The sequence below is a fragment of the Geotrypetes seraphini genome, chromosome 1 (genome assembly GCF_902459505.1).
Source record: "Geotrypetes seraphini chromosome 1, aGeoSer1.1, whole genome shotgun sequence".
NCBI classification, from domain to species: domain Eukaryota; kingdom Metazoa; phylum Chordata; class Amphibia; order Gymnophiona; family Dermophiidae; genus Geotrypetes; species Geotrypetes seraphini.
This window is the reverse complement of record NC_047084.1, coordinates 246,794,496-246,819,554: the sequence shown is the minus strand read 5'-3', so window position 1 is coordinate 246,819,554 and position 25,059 is coordinate 246,794,496. Positions and strand designations below refer to the sequence as shown.

Genomic DNA, 25,059 nt, shown 5'->3' with positions numbered 1-25,059 from the left:
AGGGATAAGCAGCGACTTTCCCCAGGTCTACCTTAATACTTTATTAGCTTTTTCCTTCAGGAATATGTTCAAACTGTTTTTTGCTACAGCGGTAACAGCAGTGATGCTCATAGGAATTCTGAGTGTTGGAGCTGTTACTGCCGTGGCCAGTGCTAAAAAACGCACTATGCTTTTGTAAAAAAAGGGGGGAGGGGTGTTAAATAAAAATGAAAATAAAGTCATTTTCTGGCAGAAAGCATATATCAGTCTACTAGAGTAAGGTTTGGGAAACCATTTCTTCAATCTTGAACATACAAGAGCCCATAAGTTTGCGCATTATTATATTGGGTCATCACGGCCTTTTGCACACGTTGCCTGTTCATAATGCAAAGCTGCTTAACATCTTGCTATTTCTGGCCCTCAAAAATATCTTACATTGTTGGAAAGATCTCTCTAAGGTGAATTACGTCACCTGGTGAAACATGTTATGCCTCACAGCAAAATATGAAAGCGTCATAGCGGAAAAACCCAAGTCTATGAGTTCCTATATCAGAATTTGGAGTCCGGTCAACTCCTACTGCAATACATACTGATGTCATTCAGTTGTTGTGCTAGGCCATGGATATCTATGACAGAATGTGTATTTCACATCATGGCTTATCTCTCACATTCCTTTTGGAGTCCCGGTGTCTCTCTGTGCTTTGGATATTGTATCAGGTTGTGCTGATATTCTCCTCCCAGATAGGCATAGGTCAGCTTGTTGTATTATATAGATAAATTTTTTAATGACTCCTTGCCTTTGTACAGCTTGTCTGTATCTTGCCATGTTTATTATAATATTGAAATCACATCATGTTTTATTGTATTAATAATTAAGATTTGGATGGGAGTAAATGACTGTTTAATGTAATAACTATATAATTATTAGTGCGTTCTATGCAGTATTTTATGATTTACCAATTGTATTGCACTATCAAAGTTTGAAAATAAATAAAGATTTAAACAAAAAATTATTGTACTTTTTGTATGTTAAAATCAATAAAAAAAATTTTTTTAATATTCTTTATTCATTTTCAAGATTGCATTAAGTGTTAAAATATATTCAATCACATAAACAATAAATATATCACTTAGAAATAATCAATGACACATCTCACAAATTCTTATCCCCATCCCTATCCCAACCCTCCCTCCCATAAATTCCATTCTCATATAAAGCATGTAATAATAAAATCCCCCCCTTCCTTATTGTACTTTTTGTATGTTAAAATCAATAAAAATTTTTGAACTGAAAAGAAATTTAAGTGTAAACTTGGCATGCCACACCTGAGTACACCCACGCTTTGCCTACCACATGTCCAGTAGTTTGTCTGGAAAAGTTTATGGTATGGCATAGTATGAGGTATAGTATTAGGTAGGCCTATTTTTAATAGTAATTCTCAAGCAACCAGAAACTACATTTATCCGGCATCTATCAATCCCCATGGGTGCTGGTTAACTGAGTCTACTGTATTCTGTTTGCATTTTTGGTAGCTGCTGCCACACACTGAGCAGAAGATTTCAACATGTTGCCCATAATAAATCACACCCTGTGTTTATGGGAATTATGCATCACATTTTAGTCCATAGTGCAAAATGTTTTAATACTAAATTATTTCTATATATTAGGAAAAAATGATTTCCAGTTCTCATTTGTGGGGTTTTTTTTTTTTGTGGGATCAAATCATATGTCTTTGGGATTTGTTAATACAGAGACTGAAGACTTTTCTAAACCATTTCTAAAGCTTGTATCCGTTTTTCCTTTGGGCTCACTTAAAGTTTTGAATTTCTAAATAAATCAGAATAATTCTTTCCTGGTACAATAAAAGCCCAGCAAGTAGTCAGGCTATTGTTATTTATATACTTATGCTACAGGATATTTCCATGATAATAAATTGCCTTTGCTCATGGGAAAATTAATTTGCAAAAATTGAATTTTATGGGCAGAAAGACTATTAATAAATTCTATCTCATGTCTGCAAACCTTTTTTGGATAATACTTGAAAGACGTTTTATACCAGAAACTGTATATTCTGTACCATAGCTGTTATTTACTTCAAATAGCATTTTGTATGACTGTATTGTGGTGGATGTCAAAGCTGTCCTGGAACTGAATGGAAATGGAAGGTAGGTAGTTTTCAAGTTTTACTTGCTACATATTATTTGAAAAAAGTGCAACTATTCAGATATGTGTTGGTGATAAACGGCAAGATTCTATATATGATGCCTAAATAAAAAAATAGTGTAGTGCTATTCTATAAACATTTAGGGCACCTTTTACGAAAGTGTGTTAGGGCCTTAACGCATGGAATAGCGCGTGCGCTAGCCGCTACTGCCTCCTCTTGAGCAGATGGTAGTTTTTTCAGGTAGTGCGCGCTAATCCGGTGCATGCGCTAAAAACGCTAGCGCACCTTCGTAAAAGGAGCTCTTAAAGTTAGGCATAGTGTAAAGAATAGGGTATATGCTTGGGAACTGCGCCTAACTTTAGATGCATCCATTTGCACCTACTGAAATGTGGTCCAAATCCTCGCACCAAAATTATATGAGGATTCCCCTCATTCCATAACTACATGTATAAAACCAAGGAATGCCCCCCATCTACAAGTGACGCTCCCATTTCTGCACCTCCTTTTTTGACTCGTAAAATTTAGGTGTAATTTTTAATTAAAACTAATTAACACCAATAATTGTTCATTAAGATCTAAATTATGGGCCTGTTATTCAATTAAATTGCACAAACAAATTGGGCATGCGCCCAAATATGGGCATTCGATATTTAGTACTTTTTTTTTTTTTTTTTTTTTTAGAATTCAGGTGAAAATATGTAAGCCTGGAATGTGGATTGATGATTTATTTCAATTTTATATCCCATCCTACTCAGGAGCTCAGAACGGGTTACAGTGGTATATCCACAATGATTGGGGTACAGGAATAAAGGTACCTTGTATATACTGTAAGGTTGAGATGATATAATCATAGTGTATTAGAGGTACATGCATAATAGTACAGTATACCCTCGTGAATTCGTGATTTGCAGACTTTCATTCGTGGTTTTTTCTGACCGCCTCTTCCGGGACCCCACCGTGCGCATTCCCCGATGCCGCCCCTGCAGCCTTCTCCTGTATGTACTGCAGCCCTCTCCTGCTAGTCAGAGCTTCTTCGACCCCCCCCCCCCCGATCCACATGCACCACCGCCCGCATCGGCACCAGCAGCACCTGCCGCTGCCCTTGCAGCCCTCTCCTGCCTCCAATCCCTGCTCCTAAACCGCATCCAATATTCGCGGTTTTTTGAAGTTCTGAAATGCAGATGTCCTGGAGCAAGGAAGAAGCAATATGAATTGCTATGAAAAGAGAAGATGGAACTTCTATTTATATGGGTGTTGTCTATAGACCTCCTACACTGGGGAAGATTCTGAAATGTTCGCAGTAAAATCCAACAGGCTGCTGTCATAGCTGCTACTGTAACAATTTAAAAAGGTGAGGTTTTTCTTTAAAAAACCGTGCATGCAAATGAGGTTCATGGAGAGTCACTGAAGGTCACTAAATTTGCATGTGCTGATTGCTGGTGATAGCAATCGGCACATGTACAGAATAAATACCCCAAACCAAAGATTGTCAGGAGGGATGCCCACTCCCTCCTGCCACTGACATCAAGCAACACTCCCCCCTGGCAGCGGGAGGGACGCCCACTCCCTCCCGCTGTTAAGCAAACCCCGCCCGACAACAGGAGGGATGCCCATTCTCTTCCGCTGCTGCCATTAAGCACCCCCCCTCTGGCAGCAAGAGGAATGCCCACTCCCTCCTAATGCTGCCGTAAAGCAACCCTGGATATAATGGATGCGTTAGAGTTTAGCGTATGCTAAAACTGCTAGCGCACCTTAGTAAAAGGACCCCTAAGTCTGACTTGGACTTTTCCCACTAAACATCCACATTTGGAAGCACAGAAACATATGTTTGAATGGGACATCCAAATAATTTTGGCTTTGAAAATTACTTTCTTGGATGTTTTGGCCGCTAAAACGTCTAATCCGCTATGATGTCTAACTTTATTCACTATTTTCAATCACAAAAATGTCCAAGTTAGAAATATCCAAATCAGAACCATTTAGACATGGGAGGGGCCAACAGAGCAGTGGGGCACCTTAGAAGGCACTGCTGTAAACTTCACATAAAGGATGCCAGATATACATTTCATCATATACTCTTTAAAATTTATGGTGAGCCCTCCAAAACTCCTCCAAAACCTATTATACCCACCTGTCTACCACCCCAATAGCCCTTATGGCTGCAGGTGGCACCTACGTATATATATTATGTATATACATTTTATGTATATTATACGTATATAGTAGGGTTAGGATCTCAAATGCTTACTCGTGCCTTCGCTTTTCCGCAGAGTTGCTTCCCTTCTTATGTTTCCTGCTGTTTTTATCTATTTCTCTATTCCTCCTCTCTTATTTCTATTTATCTGATTCTTTTCTTTTGCTTCTTCTCTACTTACCCATCCTGATGTTTTTCCCTTTACTGTCTTTCTTTCCTATCCATTATTGTATTTCCTACCCTCCTCTCCCATTGAGCGCTGTAAGTCCTGTACATCTTTTGTAAGTCTGCCAGTTGGTTCCCCTTGAATATTGTAAATATTTTTTCAATCATGTTAATCGCTTAGAATTTTGATTAAGCGATCAATCAAATTTAAAATAAAACTTGAAAAACTTGAAACTAGACAGTATAGTAGGGTTTTGATAAACTCATACTTTAAAAAAAACATAGATGTTGTCATTAGAGTGCCTTGTAGTTCTGGCTCCTCCTCTCTATGATTCACTGGCCCACCCATCTGGCGACTAAAACACTTGTGTGATTTCCCATACCAGATGCTGCTGTTCCAGAGACAGGTATGTACTATTTTGTTCAGTGTTATGGGGGTGGGAGGGGGGTCTGTAACCACTGGGGAGTGTGAGGGTATCATTACATAATCCCTCCAGTGGTCATCTGGTCAGTTTGGGTATCTTTTGGCACTCAGAAGCTTTCAAAAGAGGTCTAGCCCAAAATGTCTAAATTCTGTTCCAGGATGTCTTGGGACAGGTTTGATTATCCCCACAAGACACCCAAGTCTAGCATGCCCAAAGCCTGCCCAAAGCTCACCTATAACATGCCTCTTAACACTTCTCCCTAAACTATGGACATGCAGAAGATGAAACGTCTCAATAGACGTACAGGAAAACAGTTTTGATTATCAGCACTTTGATGTCCCGGCAATTAAGACATCCAAGTGTCGACTTAGGTGTTTTTTGGGGATATTTTAGTTTTTTTGGTTATGCTCCTAAATAGGTTTCAGTTGACTTTTAGGAAGCTCACTTTTTATTTCCTGAATTTGATTTATTAGAGCCCTAAATACTTTGTTCTGTATTGCTGCAAGAGAATCCAGACTATGTAGAAATACGCTTCTCTAGTTGACGTGCAAGTCATTTTATACATGCTGATATGCTACCATCCATGAATGTCATTTCTTTCCTCTAATTCTTGGAGACTTACCAAAAAGGAAAGGGCTGCCTGAATGGAAAGGGAAACGTTGGCAAGATTTCCAATTAACTAACAGATTTTTCTGATAGGGGTTTTGTCTAAAAATAACAAGTACAACAACAGCAAAATTTCTCTGCAGCCTGTCCTTTCTGTTTCACATATATGTCCTTGTTATTCTGATTTTTGTTAGGAAAAGGAAAATGTTGCCAAAAATTTCCAGAGTCATTGCTTGGAGTTAAAAACTTGCAAACAATTAGCCATGTTAGTCTGGAGCAGCAAAGATGACAGAGGCATGAGCTTTCAAAGACGAGTCCACTTTTTCAGATGCATAAGTAGAAAATCGGGAGCAGGGTAAAAAGGAAATGGTGGAGTGGATGAGGGAAGAAAAATAATTCAGAATATAGAGAAAGCTTTGAGGAGTTAAGAGCAGGGTGTGTGAAGGGAGTGATAATAGCACAATTTTGATGTCATTTGTGCATGACAACTTTGGTGGTTGAAGGAAACCAATGGCAGGATGATCTGAGTATACTTAAGTTCATTCACAATAGTAACCAAGAATGGAGCTAGGTTTTCCAGTGCCCCCCCCTCAACTTTAGATTGTCATCCCCCATGTCCATCAATTTCATCATTCCTTCCCAATCTGCTCTACATCCCCATGTCAAACATGTCATCGCTCCTTCCCTACAATCCCCCACCCCAGCCAGGGGGTCTTCCAGCACAGGTCTACACTTCAGAACTGTTGTATCCTATCCCAGCTGGACCCAATACCCACTAGAAGTTAGATGTTAGCTCGAGCTGCATAGTAAGCAAGGTATGTGTGGCATGGTGCCTCCTAAATATGCATGTTCCTGCCAAGCCTATCTTATCTTACTTTGTTGTGCCAGTCCTATCTTTAGCAAATCATGAAGTCATTATCCTGACATTTGAGAAAATAGCCACATATGACTTGTAGGGGTTTTTTTTGTACCTGAGGCAATAGGGGGGTGAAATACTTCATCATAATCACAAGGAGAATGATTAAGAGAAGTAGTAGTTGAATCCTAACTTCGCTTTGTTCTCATTCTATTGATTAAACACTAAGGGGCTCATAATTGAAGCACAAATATGTCTAAGCTTCACAAGGTCTTTCTTCATGTTATTCACACCATCCTGGGTCTCTACTCTAGTGCAGATTTTAGTATCATCCGCAAAGGGGCAAATCTTATCCGACAGCCCTGCAGCAATATCTTTTATAAAAATGTTAAAAAGACCAGGCCCAAGAGCCAAATCTTGTAGCACACTGCTAGTAATATCCCTTTCCTCAAAGTGATCTCCTCTGATCACTACCCACTGTTGCCTTCCACTCAACCAGTTCCTGACCCAGTCTGTGATGTGCACCTATTATTATTGGCACTTACGTGCAAACATTTACATTTCTAAAGCAGGGGGCTCTTAACCTGGGGCCGTGGATGGGTTTTAGTGGGTCCATGATGGTCAGATAAAAATTAACATTTATATTCACTATACAGCCCAGTACTGTTGATTTTTCTTGCAGATAATGAGAAAGTAGATTTAGTAGTAGTAGATCTGTTTTAAGTTGCATAAGAGAATTGTATTTCATAATTATAATGAGTTGCCATTACTTTTTGCATTAAAAATGTGTGGGATGTTTTTGATTGTTTGCTTTAAAGTTTAATAATACTTTGTGTTTGAGACAATCAAATCTCAATAAATAAAGTACATTATATTCATTGCATGCAAAGTTGTGTTTATGTGAATATATCTGGGTAAGGGGGTCCATAGCTTTCATCAGATTATTAAAGGGGTCTGTGACTTAAACAACGTTAATCACTATTTTAGAGGGTCAATTATTTTTAAAGGCACATAGACATATATGTTGCTTTTATAAAACAGATGCAACAAATGTACCCATGTGGCTTTCCTACCCAGGTATCCCATTACAAAATTACCCCCTTTGGCCTGGATTCTCTAACTGGCGCCCAAACTCAATATAAAATGCTGTTGAAACAATGTTTTTAATTGAGCTTCAAGGCCCTACTGGCACCTAAAACATCGGCACCAGAATCATGCTTCGTAGGCACTTTAGGGTACCTAATATCACTGTGGGCATGGCTAATTCCAGAAGTCCAAACAAAAAAAATTTGGCAATAAGGTTCAATCCTTCTTGAGACAAACACCGGTGCTTATGATAAATCACAATGGGGTCCTTACACCAAGGCACGCTAGCTGTTTTAGCACGTGCTAAATATTAGCGTGTGCTAAACGCTAACGCATCTATTATAGTCTTTTCTTCAGTTGCAGAACGCCCGGCATGTTTTCTGGGCTCCAAGCGCTGTTCCACATGCTCTGATTTGGTAGCAACTGTATGAATGACTCTAGAGTCATACATAACGCTATTTGATTAGATTGTTGAAGACTCTCAAGACTCCTGAGGCAGACCTGTTTGGCCGAAACATGTACATGTCGAGTCATTGAGCCATTGGAAGAATTATTGAGCTATTGGGTGAATAAGGATATTTGAATTATCAGATGAGTGGAAGGACGCTTTATTTGTGTGCATCATTCTGATCGGGACAATTCCACTTTGTTTTTTGCATTAGCATTTAGCGCATGCTAATATTTAATGCACGCTAAAAAGGCTAGCGTGCCTTAGTAAAAGGACCCCTTAATGGCTTAATGCATTGAATTTTTTAACGTTAAGCATTTTTTGCTATTAAATTTTTGTGGATGATTTGGGGATTTATTTCATTTGTTTTTTTTCCCCCTACTTGAGCAACACTTATATTTACATCTTTAATCATTTTTAAACAAACAAGAGTTTAGATGATGTCCGGGCAGAACTTATTTAGGCTTATTGCTTGGTGCTTGTCTTCCTTGAGTTGTCTGCCCGGGGTAATTAAACTGAAAATAAAGTCTCAGTTTACCCAGTACTGAAGTCTTTGTTCTAATATTGTGATTTATCATAAGCACCGGTGTTTGTCTCTTGAGGCCTAATTCCAGAATTGCCATTAGGCAGCTTAAAGCATCTACGAAGGCACGATTCACATCATAGGTAGGCACCGGAAATGTAGGCCAGGAAAACCTTTGCCTGCATTTCCAGCACCTACCTTTGCCAGAGGTGTGATTCTATACGCGGCACCATTGCGTGATTGACAAGTGATCAGCAGCTGCTGACAATGACACTGGTTACAGAATCCGGGCCTTCGTGTATAACAGAATGATTTGCCTATGTGAAAAATATACAAATCATCTCATTAGTTAATGCAAAGACATCATTAATTGATTAATCAACAGGTTACTAACTTAATAAAAAAATTATTTCCTTCCTCTAGTTTAGACCCTAATGTGCCATGTTGTTTTTGAGATTCCTGTAACCTTTTCAAACTCATTATACTCTATTATGACAAATACTCCAGTGCTTACCCTGAGGTAGTTGAGGGTGAAATTCGTTAGACCCATTCGGGTGATGTTTTTGGACAGCTGCTCCAGAACCTGAGGGTCTTGTGCCTGAAATAATATCAAGGACAGAAACCAAAGTAAAAAGATTTTTTTTTAAAAATGTCATAATTGTACAAGACATGTCAAAAATGGTTCAGAATCTATAATCAGTCCAATAAGTAACAAAAATGATTGAGAGCTCCTTTTACAAAGCTGCGCTACCAATTAGTGGTGTGCTGAATGAAAAGAAGCCCATTCTATTCCAATGGCCTTCTTTGTATTCAGTGCACCCTATCTGGTAGCACAGCTTTGTAAAATGAACCTTACGTATATGTTTAAGAAGCAGTTATATATTTGGGGCTATGTCAAACACATAACAGCTATTTTTTCTTTTTTAATCTGATTGCAGAATAAGGAGAACAAAATAGGCATATTTGGGGAGGTCCGAGGGTGGTACACACTGTACATATAAACAATAGATAGAAACACTGACATTGGGTTGGGTACAGAAATTGTAGGTATAAACTAGGTTTCCAGGTCAGACATTTAAGATTTACAAACCACCATTAAGATTCTGGGGGTAATCTTGGACCAGAATCTAACCATGAGCAATCAAGTTGATGCCTTAGTGCGGAAAGAATTCTATACGTTATGGAAGTTGCACAGTATAAGCATATTTTGATGTTTCATCCTTCAAATTGTTAGTACAATCTCTAGTGCTAAGTCAACTGGATTACTGTACACTAGTGTTTAAGCTTGTTACATTAACAGATGCTAGAATAGATGTATAGACTTAACAGGCCACAAAATCAACTGAAAACTTACCATGTGAGTTTTGATATCATTTGTACGGTTGATTTCCAGGTTTAAACAGTTTTATGAATTTTAAATATTTTTTTTCTTATTTTTTGTTGGATGCTGTGGGCCTCAAAAATTGTTTGCTTTCCCCTTTTTCCAGCAGACCCCTGTACCACTCACACACCCCAATCACTGTGAAGTGCAGTACCTGACTGCTGGCACTGTGGAGGCTATTCAGACACACTGAGTGCTGGCACGGGGTTTTTTTTTAGGCACACTGAGTGCTGGCACTCCAACCAAGCACACCCCCTTCACCCAAACCAATGCAAGATCACTCCCTGCCCCCCTTCCCAGCACACCCTTCCCCCAAAGTAAAGCAAGATCGTTCCTTGCCCCCTACCAAGCACACTCCTCCCCGAAAGCTGACATTTGTCCTCATATACATATATATTGAATATATAGCAAGATTATACCATTTTAGTATAGTAAGGAGGTGTAAACCATTCTAGCAAATGATGGCAGATAAAGACCTGAACGGTCCATCCAGTCTACCTATAAGTTATCCCCATTTAGAATTGTAGCAATGGTTCTTTCTAAATCTGTATAAGTCAGGGACACCTAGGTGGCAGTGTTCATTTCCAGAGAATATTCTGTGAGGAAATATAAATTTATATACAAATTTATTTATTCAGCTTTAGTTGCCTGTCCACAACAACAATGGCTCTACACAGTGTACAGCAGATTGATAAAACTTAAAAAGTTCTTATAAAAAAATATAAAAAATTAACATTATAAACAAAATTTATAGTTAGAGAGTTACAAACATACACACTCAAGTACACACATTATACTACATATCTAAACAAAATTATTAAACTCAGAAAATGTGTTTTTATTAATATAAAATTTTTAATATTCTGAGGTTTACTGGAAAAAAACTTGTAGTAGTATATACAATATAAAACAATACAAAAGAAAAATCTACAAATCCTTGTTCAGCAAATTCTGAAAGTTATTCTATTTCTTTTAAATTACTGGTAATAACACCTGTTTGTCTGCTTTGTTTAGGTTGCAAGCTCTTTCAAGCAGGGACTATTTTCTTTGTGACTGTACAGCGCTGCGTATGTCTGGTAGCGCTATAGAAATAATTAATAGTATACAGTAATATAGTACAATCAATCTTTCTATAAAGTTATGTTTGCTAGATAAAGTTAATCTAGGGGGTTTTTTTTTTGCATAGGCACTGGATAGTAAAAATATTCCTTGATAAATTAGGGGTTAATTTTGTAAGTGAATTGAGCATGTAAACAGTGTTTCGGAAAACAACAAGGCAATTAACTAACAAGATCCAGCCTTGAAACAATGATAACAGCAAGCTATTGAGAAAATTAAAAGTACAGCACTTTAATTCACTAATCTTGTTCTAGGTTGTTAAAAACCAGATACCCAACATGGCCATGTTTCGCCTGGAACTGCTTCAGGATATATACAATACTTAAAACATATTCTCAGGCTCCTTCAAACATTGACCAACAGCCCTCATCATACAAACTCTGCCCAAACTGTATCTGACGCACGTCATCCTCGTTATTCCGTTTTAGGATGATTATGAGACCCTGAATGATCTGTTAACCTAATCCTGGCACTGAGAACCAGGGAAAGTTAATAGGAAAACACATGTAACCCCCATGAGCAAAGGACTGTTGTGACTACTACTAGGCATTTTGTGAAGACACAAAGGGCTGAATCCAGTCAGAAGGGTAAGTCCTTGTATTGGAAGTGTCATAATACAATGCAAAAGTAATGATACTTTCTGTGAGCAGATAGGATGAATGTAGGATGAGTGTAGGCCTCTTTGAGATCCAGATAAGAAAGCTAATCATCCTTGCTAATATAGGTAGAAGAGTTCCCAGAGAGACAATGCAGAACTTTTTCTTCAGCAAGTATTTGTTGAGTCCTTGGAGGTCTAGAATTGGTTGAAGGCCTCTGGACCTTTTCGGTATTAGGAAATATTTGGAGTAGAATCCCTGGCCCCTCTCCTGCAGAGAAGCAGGTTCTATTGTGTTTAGCTGGAGAAGGGCTAAGAGTTCCTGGAGAAGGAAGGTCTTCTGGAGGGAAACTGTTGAAACTGTTTTAAATTATCTGGGGAAAGGAATTCCTGAAAGTGCAACTATCATTTTAGTAAAGATTTAAAAATACAGGGGCATGTAAAACTGGTAGTATATAATCTTGTTAAGGAGCATATATGACTGGCATATACACTTCCCAAAAGAGTCTAATGTTCTGGTTTCTCTGCCTGAAGGAGTAGAAGCATAAGATTGTGAGCTGCGTGAATGCTTGAGGGCAGTTTCCACAACCAGTGAAGGATTTTGAAGTTGAGTTATATCAGATCCTGGACATATTTGAATTCTGTACATTGTGTCTATTTTTCTAAGAGATATTTGGACTGATAGGGGAGGCTCCCAGGACTAAGGTTGAGATAGACACTTAAAGAATGAGATGGGATTGTTTCCCCATAGGGTGACGTCACTTACAAGTGAGAATATAATGCCTGCTTGTCCTCAGAGAATGTTGTTTACAATTCTTCTTATGTAATTTCAAATAACTGCAAATTAGAGAATTACACAATGACAAAACTCATCATCGTTCCCATCTCATGCATAACTGCGGGAAACAATCCCATCTCATTCTTTAAGTGTCTATCTCAACCTTAGTCCTACTACACCAGCATTCTTCAATGCAAGGCTCAAGGGTCAGTGGCTGTGTCCATTCATACTCTGATTCTTCCCTCTCTCCTTAAAGAAGGACATGGAGATGGGGATGGGAGCGGTGATGAATTTTGTTACCGTGTAATTCTCTACTGCATATCTCTATTATAGAATTATTGTATATATTTTGAAACTAGACATAACCAATTTACACTAGCTGTATGGCTGGCATAAGTGTTTGAACCAAAATACATACATATATAGGTGCTTACTTTCCTTTACAGAACAGGCTCCTAAGAAGTGCCTTCTATAGAATTGCCTTCTGTCACGTTAACTGCTAGTGTGGCTATGCCCTAATAACATATGTTACTTCTCATATTAAGTGCTTAATATGCCATACTAAAAGAAAATACAAACATGAAGACACTGATGAATGACTGTTACTACTACTCCTCCTGCCAGTTCTGTAAAGGTTGCTGTTTATAATCAGAAAAGAGCACAGGATTCTCGTCAACTATGTTGAGGCAACACAAACATGGGCACTTAAAATACAGTGGTGGCTCAACAGAATAAATATGCAGAAATCACATGTTAGGGGCATGCATCACCATGTTTCATTTCATTTTTTCCTGGATTTTTGTTTGTTTCATTCATTTCAATTTTGCAAGTTTTCTTTCTGTTGAGCTTTGTTTCTGTTTCAGGAAAAACGCAAGCAAATGCCAAACAGCAATTCTGTACATAACTTCTCCCCCCCTCGCCCCCCAAAAAAGAAATAAAATGATTTCCATTTCATTTTGAAACAATATAATATAAATCATCCTGTTCTGATTTTCCATTTTGTTTCAAAATGCATGCACATTTTCACATTCAGTGATTGACCTGAGAATAAATTACAGCCAGAAGCAGCACCTCTACTGTAACCCATAACTGTTTCATATTGGCCTTTCTGAAGCTGGTCCTCTGAATCCTATATTGGAATCAGGACTAATTTTTACATTTACTTGTCCTAACTATGGTGAGTGTGGCATGTCTTGGGCCTATATATCTGAGCAAGCAAAACAGGTCTAGCCCATATGTTTGATGGTCCAATATAGGCTATTAGAATACAAATAAGAATAAATATTTTCTCTATGCATATACTTCACTCTCGCTGAACTCAGTTCACTAGTGAGTTTTTGTTTTTTCAGATCATCTCAGACAGTATCAAAATGCTTTTTCAGCACTTGGGTTCTGAGGAAGGCACCCTGTCTCTTGGGTACCAAGATGATGAAGTAGAGGGGGCTTATAAAGAATCCTCATGAATATGAGGTCATAGAGAATACTGACACTGGTGAGAAAGATTTAGATCATAACTATCTGCCTGATGCTGCTTTTAGTCAGCTAAATAACACTAAGCTAACTAAGCGCCGATAGTCACTGACTAGGCCAGTTACTGTCTATGTATTGTGACAGTCAGTCAGCGCCAATCTTCACTGGCTGACCAGCTAAATCTAGCAGACATATGAGATTGACCCACATGTGCGAATAGGGTTGTCGATGTTTTCAATCATGGGTTTGAAGCTTTGGAATGGTTTGAATGGGCAAATGTGCTTGTGTAAGCCCAGGGATGTTTTTTAAAAAATATTGTATGTGTTAGCTTTTATGTGAATTATTATGATCAGTATATAAATTTGAAAATAATAAATAAAAAATGTTAGGTAAAATTGACTTGTGTTCGATTCCTAGCAACTTGAATAACAAATCTAAAAAGAAATCAGTTTTGTGCTAGTCTGGTAAGGTCCTCCAGCGTCACCCCCATGGTTGTTTTCAAGGCGTCCAGCCATCTGGTGCAGGTCGCCCTCTTTGCCTGGTTCTTTCAATCTTCCCAAACATGATGTCCTTCGCCAATGATCTTTCTCTTCTGGTGGTGTGACCAAAATAAGAGTCATAACTTCATCATTTGGGCTTTGAGTGACAGCCAGTTTGATCTCTTTCAGAATTGGTTTAGTTCTCTGGGGGTCCACAGCACGCATAAAATTCTTCTCCAGCAGCAAAGTTTAATGAGTCAATCTTCTTTCTGTCTTGTTTCTGTAGTGTCCAGCTTTCGCATCCGTAATTGACCACTGAGAAAATGAGTGCATGGACAAGTCTGATCTTCGTCTGAAGTGTTTTTCCCTTGCCTTTGAACAATCGGTAAGAGCCTTCATTGAAGAGCGACCAAGTACTATTCTGCAGAGTATTTCTTCCTTGCTAGTTGCTTCTTTGTTTACAAAAGAGCCCAGGAGATTGAAATCCTTTACAATTTCTATTCTATCACTTTCAAGCTCAAAATCTTCATCATTTCCTGTGTTTACGATCTTCATCTTGTTTGTGTTCAGTTCTAACCCCGTGTTATGACTTTTGGCTTTGACTTTTCTCAGTAGATACAGCATGTCTTCTTTGCTGCTGGTGATGAGCGTTGTATCATCTGCATAGTAGATCCATATTTGGCTACTATGACGCAGCCAAGCAGTTGATGAATATTGGCTTGGTCAGCTATGTCAAACATGGCTCAGCATAGCCTGGAGATTCAGTGCCTATGGCCGGATACAGCTCTGGCATTGAATTTCTGAGTTCGCCACCAACCATGGGAGGTAGCTTGGCTGCCTCCCATAATCTAAATATCAGGCCCTGTGTTTCTGTACCTATCTGTGAATGTCCAGCATGACTTTTTGTGTCTTCTTCTGCACCTGTCGTTATAAATGGGGCTTGTCTCAGTCTGGCATATTGGAGGAGTGCCTGCTTTCTCCTTGTTTGTGTGTATCATTTGCTCCAGCTGTTTCTTAATGCAAGATCCCTCCTTTCCCTCCCTGGTCTGCCTCTATGTATGCATGAATAAAAACTTAAATTTGAGTTTGTAAATAAAAAATTTAGTTGTAGTGACATTCAACATTCTTTTTTTGTGAGGGGAGGGAAGGGAGAGGTCCTGCATGTAGGTTTGGTCTGAGTGCATAATTGCAAATGCATGTGTGCCATGTTAGGTATAGATAATGCATATTTATAAGAGTTATTAAGAGAAAGAGGTATCAATCGGGGTAATTTTTGAAACAAGTTCTTATAATATGCAGAATCTGGCAAAACTGCTTTTAAAAAAGATAGATGGAGGAATATGCTTCAGTTTTCTTAGTCTCACAACTAGCACTATATGCTATAGACTTTTGAATCTCAGTTTAGAGTACCTTCCTTCCCTGCTAACGCAACTTCTGCGATGTAAACAGGAAGAGTGCACAGAATCTTCACTACCTTTCTATTCTTGAGAACGGCGGAGACGCTAAATAAAAAAAGGGGGTGTTTAGCCTTGAAACAGCAATGGTGAAACATTTATGTCGGTGGAATAATCCCTCTTGCCGACAGAATAATAATAATAATAGGAACCGTATATGCTGGGAGGAGAGAAGCTGATATGCACGGATGGGGAGAGGGACCTTGGGGTAATAGTGTCCGAAGATCTAAAGATGAAAAAACAGTGTGACAAGGCAGTGGCTGCTGCCAGAAGGATGCTGGGCTGTATAAAGAGAGGCGTAAGCAGTAGAAGGAAGAAGGTGTTTATTCCCCTGTACAGGTCATTGGTAAGGCCCCACTTGGAGTATTGTGTTCAATTTTGGAGACCGTATCTGGCGAAGGATGTAGGAAGACTTGAGGCGGTCCAGAGGAGGGCGACGAAAATGATAGGAGGCTTGCACCAGAAGACGTATGAGGAGAGACTGGAAGCCCTGAATATGTATACCCTAGAGGAAAGGAGAGACAGGGGAGATATGATTCAGACGTTCAAATACTTGAAGGGTATTAACGTAGAACAAAATCTTTTTCAGAGAAAGGAAAATGGTAAAACCAGAGGACATAATTTGAGGTTGAGGGGTGGTAGATTCAAAGGCAATGTTAGGAAATTCTACTTTACGGAGAGGGTGGTGGATGCCTGGAATGCGCTCCCGAGAGAGGTGGTGGAGAGTAAAACTGTGATTGAGTTCAAAGAAGCGTGGGATGAACACAAAGGATCTAGAATCAGAAAATAAGATTAAATATTGAACTAAGACCAGTATTGGGCAGACTTGCACGGTCTGTGTCTGTATATGGCCGTTTGGTGGAGGATGGGCTGGGGAGGGCTTCAATGGCTGGGAGGGTGTAGATGGGCTGGAGTAAGTCTTAACAGAGATTTCGGCAGTTGGAACCCAAGCACAGTACAGGGTAAAGCTTTGGATTCTTGCCCAGAAATAGCTAAGAAGAAAAAATTAAAAATTTTACATTGAATCAGGTTGGGCAGACTGGATGGACCATTCGGGTCTTTATCTGCCGTCATCTACTATGTTACTAATAACAGTTTATATACCGCAGGACCGTGAAGTTCTATGCGGTTTACAATGATTAGAAATGTTACAGATTGAGTGAACAAACAAAGTACATATAGTGCTAGTTGTGAGTCTGATGAAGATTTACTATATGGAAAATAAAAAATAGACTGCTGTTGGACACTGGATATCTCTGCAGGTTTATTAGTAGCATCAAAACCATTCTAAAAAGATTTCCTTCAAATCTCTTTTCTGACATACCTTTTCTATCTTATTCTAATAATACATTATAGAGATAAAGGTATGGGTGGTATGGGCCTTTCTCCAATAATTTTCCATGGAAGGAAAGAAAATGAAAAAATATGTTTTTTTCTCCCACAGGAAATAACAGGGTTAGCCCAAAGGTTTCCTTGGTCAAAGCAAGTGTAAGTCTATATAGGGTAGAGGCCTTGGGGAGATGAATGAAACCAAAGTAATTGGATGGATGAATAACCCTTTCCGAGCAGGACTGAAAATGGAGTAAAAGAGTGATTCTCCTCATATTTGCTCTGACTATCATCTAAATAACTTTTCCAGTTTTCTATAACACCAGAAATAGCAACAAAGTATATCCCTTTTTACAATACTAGATATTCCAAAAAACACATAATTTGGCTATTACCCACTAAATACTGATGAATTTATTGATATTAACTGTTTTGATGTTAGAATGGTGATGAATTAATGTAACATTATTGTATTTTTATTTTTTTATTTTGTAAATAGTTCTGAGTTCTAACTTGGTATAAGGAAAGGGGCCTAGAAACATCAATTAACAACATAACAAATAGAAAATCTAATCTCCAGAGCGGAAACAAATTCAAAGCCTGTTTTTATACATATTTAGTAAAATGTGGCTTGTAAAGAGAGTTCATACGAAATCTTCATAAAAAATTGCCCTACAAATTTAGGGGCCCTTCTATATATATCCCACGTATATGCCCAGGGGTTGTTTCAAGGTTAAATACCCCTTTTTTATGTAGCGTCTCCGCCGTTCTCAAAAAATAGAAACATAGCACAGATTCTGTGCACTTTTCCTGTTTGCATCGCAGAAGTTACGTTAGCAGGGAAGGAAGGAAGGTACGCTAAACTGAGATTCAAAAGTCTATAGCATATAGTGCTAGCTGTGAGACTAATATAACTGCAGCATATTCATCCATCTATCTTTCTACCTATTATAACAACTCATTTCAAAAATTACCCCTATTGATACCTCTTTCTCATAATAACTCTTATAAATATGCATTATCTATACCTAACATGTACACATGCAATTGCAATTATGCACTTGGACCAAACCTTTATTTATTCTTTTTTAAATATTCATTGATTTAACCCGTCCTCCTAAAGGAGCCCAGAATGGGTTACAAGAGTGCATTCACAGTATAAGCCGGACAAACTTTGGTGGGAAAAACAAATTTGGTGTACACAGAGGTATAAATTTCAGCTTTTACAGTATAGTCATAACATACAGATTTGGAAATATAGACTTAGGGCTCCTTTTACAAAGGTGTGCTAGCGTTTTTAGCGCGCGCTATCTGAAAAACTGCCGCCTGCTCAAGAGGAGGCGGTAGCGGCTAGCGCGCACGGCATTTTAGCGTGCGCTATTCCGCGTGTTAAGGCCCTAACGCACCTTTGTAAAAGGAGCCCTTAGTGAATATAGGGTGTTTTAAAATTACAGCATGCAGGACCTCTGACCCCCCCCCCCCCAAAAAAAAAAAAAAAAAAAAGGAATGTTGAATGTCACTACAACTAAATATTTATTTACAGACTCAAATTTAATTTTTTATTCATGCACAGAGGCAGACCAGGGAGGGAAAAGAGGGGTCTTGCATTAAGAAACAGCTGGAGCAAATGATGCACACAAACAAGAAAGGAGAAAACAGGCAATATGCCAGACTGAGACAAACCCCATTTATAAAGACAGGTGTAGAGAAAGACACAAAAAGCCATGCTGGACAATGACAGATAGTTACAGACGTGGAGGGGCATAATCGAAAGGGATGTCTAAGTCCGTTTACGTCTATCTTGCAAGTCGTCCAAAGTAAAAAAAACAGCTTAAGACACATTTTCGAAAGATAAGTCCAACTTTTTTTTCGTTTCAAAAATCGTCTAATTATACGTCCTGACAATCTGATCATCCAAGCCACTAAATCGTCTATCTTTATACCACATTTCTGTCCAACTTTCCGTCCAAGTCCAAAACGCCTAGAACAAGCCCTGTTGGATGTGGGAGGGGTCTGCAAAGTGATGGAATGCACACCCAGACATGCCACCTAAATAGTGGGGTACCTTACAGGGAACTGCTGTGAACTTCACAAAAAGGGTGCCATGTCTTCTCCTCCCTATAGATCCCTTATAGGTTACGGTTAGCCCCCCAAACCACCTCTAGAATTCCCTAGACCCACTTATCTACCACCCCAATAGCCCTTATGGCTGAAGGAGCCACTTATATGCCAGTACAAAAGGGTTTTGGGGGTATATAGGGGAGTGCACATGTTAAATATCAATGCAGTGATTACAGGGGCTTATGGGCATGGATCCTCCTTTCCATGATTCCCTAACCCACCCCCAAGATGACTTAAGCTGCCTCTGGGCTGGACGACTAGGCTTTCCTATGCCAGGCGGCCAGGTGATGATGGTCTGGAGGCTGAATTTTAAAATTATGATTAAAATTTTTATGGGGGTGGGAGGGTTGGTGATCACTGGGATAGTGTGTGGTGGTCTGTTTTATGTGTTTGCAGTGCTTATCTGGCAACTTTAGGTGGGTTTTTGTGACTTAGACCATGTTTTACATGTGACTTAGACCATGTTTCACAACGTCCAAGTTCCGTCTAGACTCTTGTAAAACTTTCGGTTATAAATGCTGTACGACTAAGTCTAAGCCGGCCCATGTCCCGCCCAACTCCCGCCCTCGACACACCTCCCGAAACGCCCCGTTTAGCTTTGATCGTTCAGCGGCACTATGAAGGCCTAGGTCGTTTAGAAATACGTCCAAAACCCAGTTTTATTATCGTCACTTGGACGTTTTTGAGAAATGTTTGTCCAAGTGCCGACTTAGGCCGGGTTTTGGATGTTTTTCTCTTTCCATTATGAGCCCCATAGGATATATATACAAGGGCCCCTCAATTTGTAGGGCAATTTTTGCAAAGATTTAGTATGAACTCTTTTTACAAGCCACATTTTGCTAAATATGTATAAAAACAGGCTTTGTATTTTGAATTTGTAGGGCATATATCCTTCTATATATATATATCGTATATATCCCTACTATAATATGTAAAAATTAAATTATCATAGCTTAACGATCCCAAAATATTTTATAGCAGGTCATGTGTTAATGTTGTCATTAGTTTGCAGTAATGACAATTAGCTTGGAAACACATATCACTTCCTATTTAGGAGGCCAAATATTTTCTACACCCAATCTGTGCCCATGCCATGCCCCCTTATCTCAAAAACACCTGGTTTACTGCAAAAATAGTGCAAAGCCCCTTAATACAACTTTGAGCTAGCAGTTAACGTGGTGTTAATTAAGGGGTCAATTCTATACATGGAACATAAGAATTGCCGCTGCTGGGTCAGACCAGTGGTCCATTGTGCCCAGCAAGTCCACTCACGCAATGGCCCTTTGGTCAAAGACCAGTGCCTCGCATGTAGCCTTACCAGCGTACGTTATGGTTCAGCAGGAACTTATCTAACTTTGGGCAAGATTCACTAAACCTCCAAACCGTGCACGATCTGTTTCCGTTTGCATGCCGGCCGACTGATTCAGTAAACTGCAGAGAACGGCGGCAGAGAGCAGGAGAGTCCAGGAGCAGGCAAGAGAGATCTGCCCGACACTACCCCAGGCCCCGATCTCTCCTGCCTGCCCTGCTCTGCCACACCCCCCTCTGAGAAAAAAGCAGTTGGGATACCAACTCCCTCCTGCCATCAGCGGTTTAAAAAAAAAAAATGCTTCATGCATGCTGCATGGCCCTCGCCCTCCCCCCATCGACTGGCATGGCCCACCCCTGGTCGGCCCAGGTGGTTGGGCCCAGCCCATCCACCCGGTACTTGTAAAATAGTTGGGAGCAGGAGGGGTGCCCGGTCCCTCCTGCTTCTTGGGCAAGGCTCCCCAACATCTTCGGGAGCAGGCGGGGTGCCCAGACCCTCCTCCTGCTCCTACGCACTGCCAAAATCTTCGGGAGCAGGAGGAAAGCCTTTCTGCTTCTATTCTTTGGCCGGCCTGCCGCCCAATAGTGGCCTTAGGCCCTGCCCCAGCGCATCATCTGATGTACGGGGAGAGGCCTAAGGCCCTGATTGGCTGAGGTGCCTCAGGCTCCTCCCTTTGGAGGGGCCGGGGCACCTCAGCCAATCAGGGACTTCCTTAGGGAGGAGTCTAAGGAAGTCCCTGATTGGCCAAAACAATGGCCAATCAGGGACTTCCTTAGTCTCCTCTTTAAGGAAGTCCCTGATTGGCTGAGGTGCCCCAGCCTCCCATTTCTGCATCCCCTTTATGACTCGCACGTAAAGTTTAATTAAAGCTAATTAGCACCAATAATTGCTCATTATGATCCTAATTATTGGTACTAATTGGCTGATTATTCAATTAAATTATGCACATAAATTGGGTGCATGCCCAAATTTGTGCATGCGATTTTAAATGCTATTTAAAGAATTCAGTGGTGAGTGCTAACATATTTTTTAATAGAAGTGCCTCTTACTGAGGTCTAGATCTGAAATACTAAAGCATACGAGGGGGTGCTGAAATGTTCTCAGCCCAACCAACCAACTTCCTAAATTCTAAGCATTATTTTGCCACAGTAGCTAAAAAAAAGTGTTATGTTATTTCATTAAGTGCCAGTTTGCAGAAACGAAATTCTACGTTTTGAATTGTTTTAGATCATTGATTGAACCATATCCCTGTCATTCTCTTCTTGGATGGGCTGAGAACTTTTCAGCACCCCCTCAAAAAAGTAGAATTATCATAGCAATACTGTGACCACTATATTACAAAATATTAGCATTTTCTAAAGTGTGCTACCACATTCCCACATACTAACATGCATCAATGCACATGATTTACTCCAGATCCCATTCACATACTCAAAGCCTATATTGTAATGGCACACATTAATGGCATTTATACATGTTAGCATAGTAGCACACTTCAATAAATCTAATCCACTTTGTGGAATTAATCATAATTCATTATAGAAAAAGTAATTTTAGGATTTTTCATTAGGTTGAGAAAAAAGTCTTACTTACATGCATGGCTAAAATGCTCCGGGGGATTAATTCCCTATATTGTCTAATGGTAAAGTGCCATGTCTTTATTCTCATAAGGTCATCAAAGGTAAACTCCAAAATAAGACGCCCTTCTGTACAAACCTAGGAGTAAGGGGAAACACTCAGATTTAATGAGACAAATTCATAAATGGTGAACATTTCATGGATGAGCATTATACTGAGGCAGATGTACTTAACATTTTATCAATCTTTTTTTACTTTTTTCTGGAACTTATTTTTATAGAAAGTGATGAGTTCATACTTTTACACTGCTTTTCACCTAACTACTGAAAATACAAACAAACACCACATTGGAAAAGCAGCAAATCATTGTATTAATTTACAAGGTCACAAAGGTTATTTTTTACTAAACTGCAGTAAGCGTTAGTATGTACTTAACACAGCTTGAAATGGCTTACTACAGAATGCCCTCAGTAGGATCCAAATTGGCACATGCTACTCGCATGCTAAAAATTTTTTATATTTTTGGTGGAGAAGGTGTGTCTGGGAGTGGAGAGTACGCATTCCTGTGCTAATCAGTTAGTGCATCTGCATTATCACACGAGCCCTAACCGTGTACAAAATAAGTTTAGGTAAGTGCTCCTGCAGTAATTCTTTTTAAAGGCCACCTGCTAATGGCAACACGAGTGCATGAGTGCAATAATATAAAATATAGAAAATCATCCATTTTCCAATTGCGGTAAAAATGGTCTTAGCATGCGAGAATAAAACAGCATAATGGTGCACTAAGCCTATTGATAAAATCTATTTAAGTGTTATTTACACTGAACTTAGAAACATAGAATGCTTTCAAAGCACATAGTAAAAACTTAAGGATATGCCAAAGCTTTTAAATAAAAGTTCAAGTATTCAAACTATTAGAAAAACAAAAGAAAGTTATTGGGAGAGGAAAAGAGCAGGCACGTGCCAGGATATCAGTATTAGTGTCATAAGCACTTAAGGGAGGTATTGGAAAGATATGCCAGGTTGTACTTGAACCCCCACCCCCCAAAAAAAAGGAAAGCAACAAACCCCACAGTGGTAATCCGCTCATGAAAAATATGGCCAGATAAATAATCTTCCCAAAAAGCAAAAATGGAGAAGAGGCCTGAAGAGGTCCAAATAACAATTTTATGAAATAATAGAAGAGCTTTCAAGGTCTACCACAAATCTAAGACCAAACACGGGGCCATGTTTCAGCAATTAGAAGCCTGCATCAGGAGTTTAAATCTTATGGTAAATGCACAGTCATATAAATATTAAGTGAGAACACACAACCTTGGAGACACAAACAGGCTCAAACTTTTGTGGCTGTAATCTAATTTAATTCTTACCCCCCTCTTCTACTAAACCGCGCTAGCAGTTTTAGCGCAGGGAGCCACGCTGAACGGCCTGTGCTGCTCCCGATGCTCATTGAGTTCCTATGAGCGTCGGGAGCAGCGCGTGCCATTCAGCGCGGCTCCCTGAGATAAAACTGATAGCGCGGTTTAGTAGAAGACGGGGTTAGTCTTATATACACTGAATCATCTCCTAAAAATAGGAGCTCGGTTTGGTTTACATAATTCGATCCTCAGAAAAATAGGCTATAACATGAGTCCAAACACAACCTATATATCAATCCGAAGGTTAAATCGAGAGATTATTAGGATCTCAAGTGCTCACAGTTATATGCTGGTTGAACAAGTCTAGGCAAATAACTATCATGTGAGCTATCATCGCTCCTTTAAACTCTTGTTGTGTTATTTTATTCCATTTATTTTAATCTTTTTGTGCAATTTGTTATACTAATTTCTTATACTACTATGTTTATAGTTGTTCAAATACTTAGCTCGGGTGGAAACGGGACAAAACGACAGAAGATCTCCGTTTTGCTCTCACTGAAAGTGAGCACTTGAGATCCTAATAATCTCTTGATTCAACCTTCGGGTTGATATATAGGTTGTGCTTGGACTCGTGTTATAGCCTATTTTTCTGAGGATTTCAGTGTGTTTCACAAGTTTTTGAAGTGATTTTTAGTATTACATAATTAGATCACAAAGAAAGATCCATTAGCATTCATTGGAGCTAAAGCCTAAAAAGCGATGAAACATAATCTGATTTGAGGAGGTAGTCCATTCCATATCGCAGTTAGTATGTATGGAAAGGAGTGTGAAATTTTACTTATGGATTTGATTCCTCTTAATGATGGAAAAGAGAGCTTATACATATGAGTTGTTCTTGTGCCTGAAGATCTCATGGTGTTTAAAGATAAAGACATCAAAGGAACAAATAGTCCATGTAAAATTTTAAAGACTATACAGGCATATTTAAATTGAAATTCTTAATTGAAACATAAGCCAATGTAATTTCCTCAACAGAGGTGACATGTGATCAGATTTTTTCTTTCCAAAAATCAGTCTGGCTGCACCATTTTGAATCAATTGTAGCCATTTCTTGTTTCCTTTGCTTAATCCTACATAAATGGAATTACAGTAATCCACTATGCCAAGATAATGGTTTGAGCCAATACTGCAAAATGATCTTGATGGAACAGATGATGATCTTTTCTCAGCGTGGAAAGACTAAAGAAACATTTTTTGCTAAGATTATTTACCTGGCATTGAAAAGAGAGAGAAGAATCCAAAACAACACCCAATACTCTAGAGCAGTGGTTCCCAACCCTGTTCTGGAGAACCACCAGCCAGTCGGGTTTTTGGGATAGCCCTAATGAATATGCTTGAGAGAGATTTGCATATAATGGAAGTGATAGGCATGCCGATCTGCTCAATGCATATTCATTAGGGCTGTCCTGAAAACCTGACTGGCTGGTGGTCCTCCAGGACAGGGTTGGGAACCACTGCTCTAGAAGATGATTCTATATGCAAAATACCAATTTCTGGTCCAAACCATAATAATTTTGTCTTTGTTACGTTAAGCTTAATATGAGCATGAAGTGACCACTATTGCAATTTAGATATACAAGA

General features: G+C 39.2%; 1 protein-coding gene across 8 annotated transcripts in view; it reads right to left on the bottom strand.

Moving 5' to 3' along the window:
* Positions 1–25,059, bottom strand: part of LDB2 (LIM domain binding 2) — a 706,182-nt gene that overhangs the window by 144,732 nt on the left and 536,391 nt on the right. For all 8 annotated transcript variants that reach the window (XM_033948750.1, XM_033948741.1, XM_033948759.1 and 5 more), the window contains exons 4-5: positions 22,076–22,198; positions 8,962–9,045 (exon numbers count right to left, since the gene is read on the bottom strand). In XM_033948750.1, coding sequence (XP_033804641.1) covers positions 8,962–9,045; positions 22,076–22,198 — 207 coding nt within the window. The remainder of the gene's footprint in view (positions 1–8,961; positions 9,046–22,075; positions 22,199–25,059) is intronic.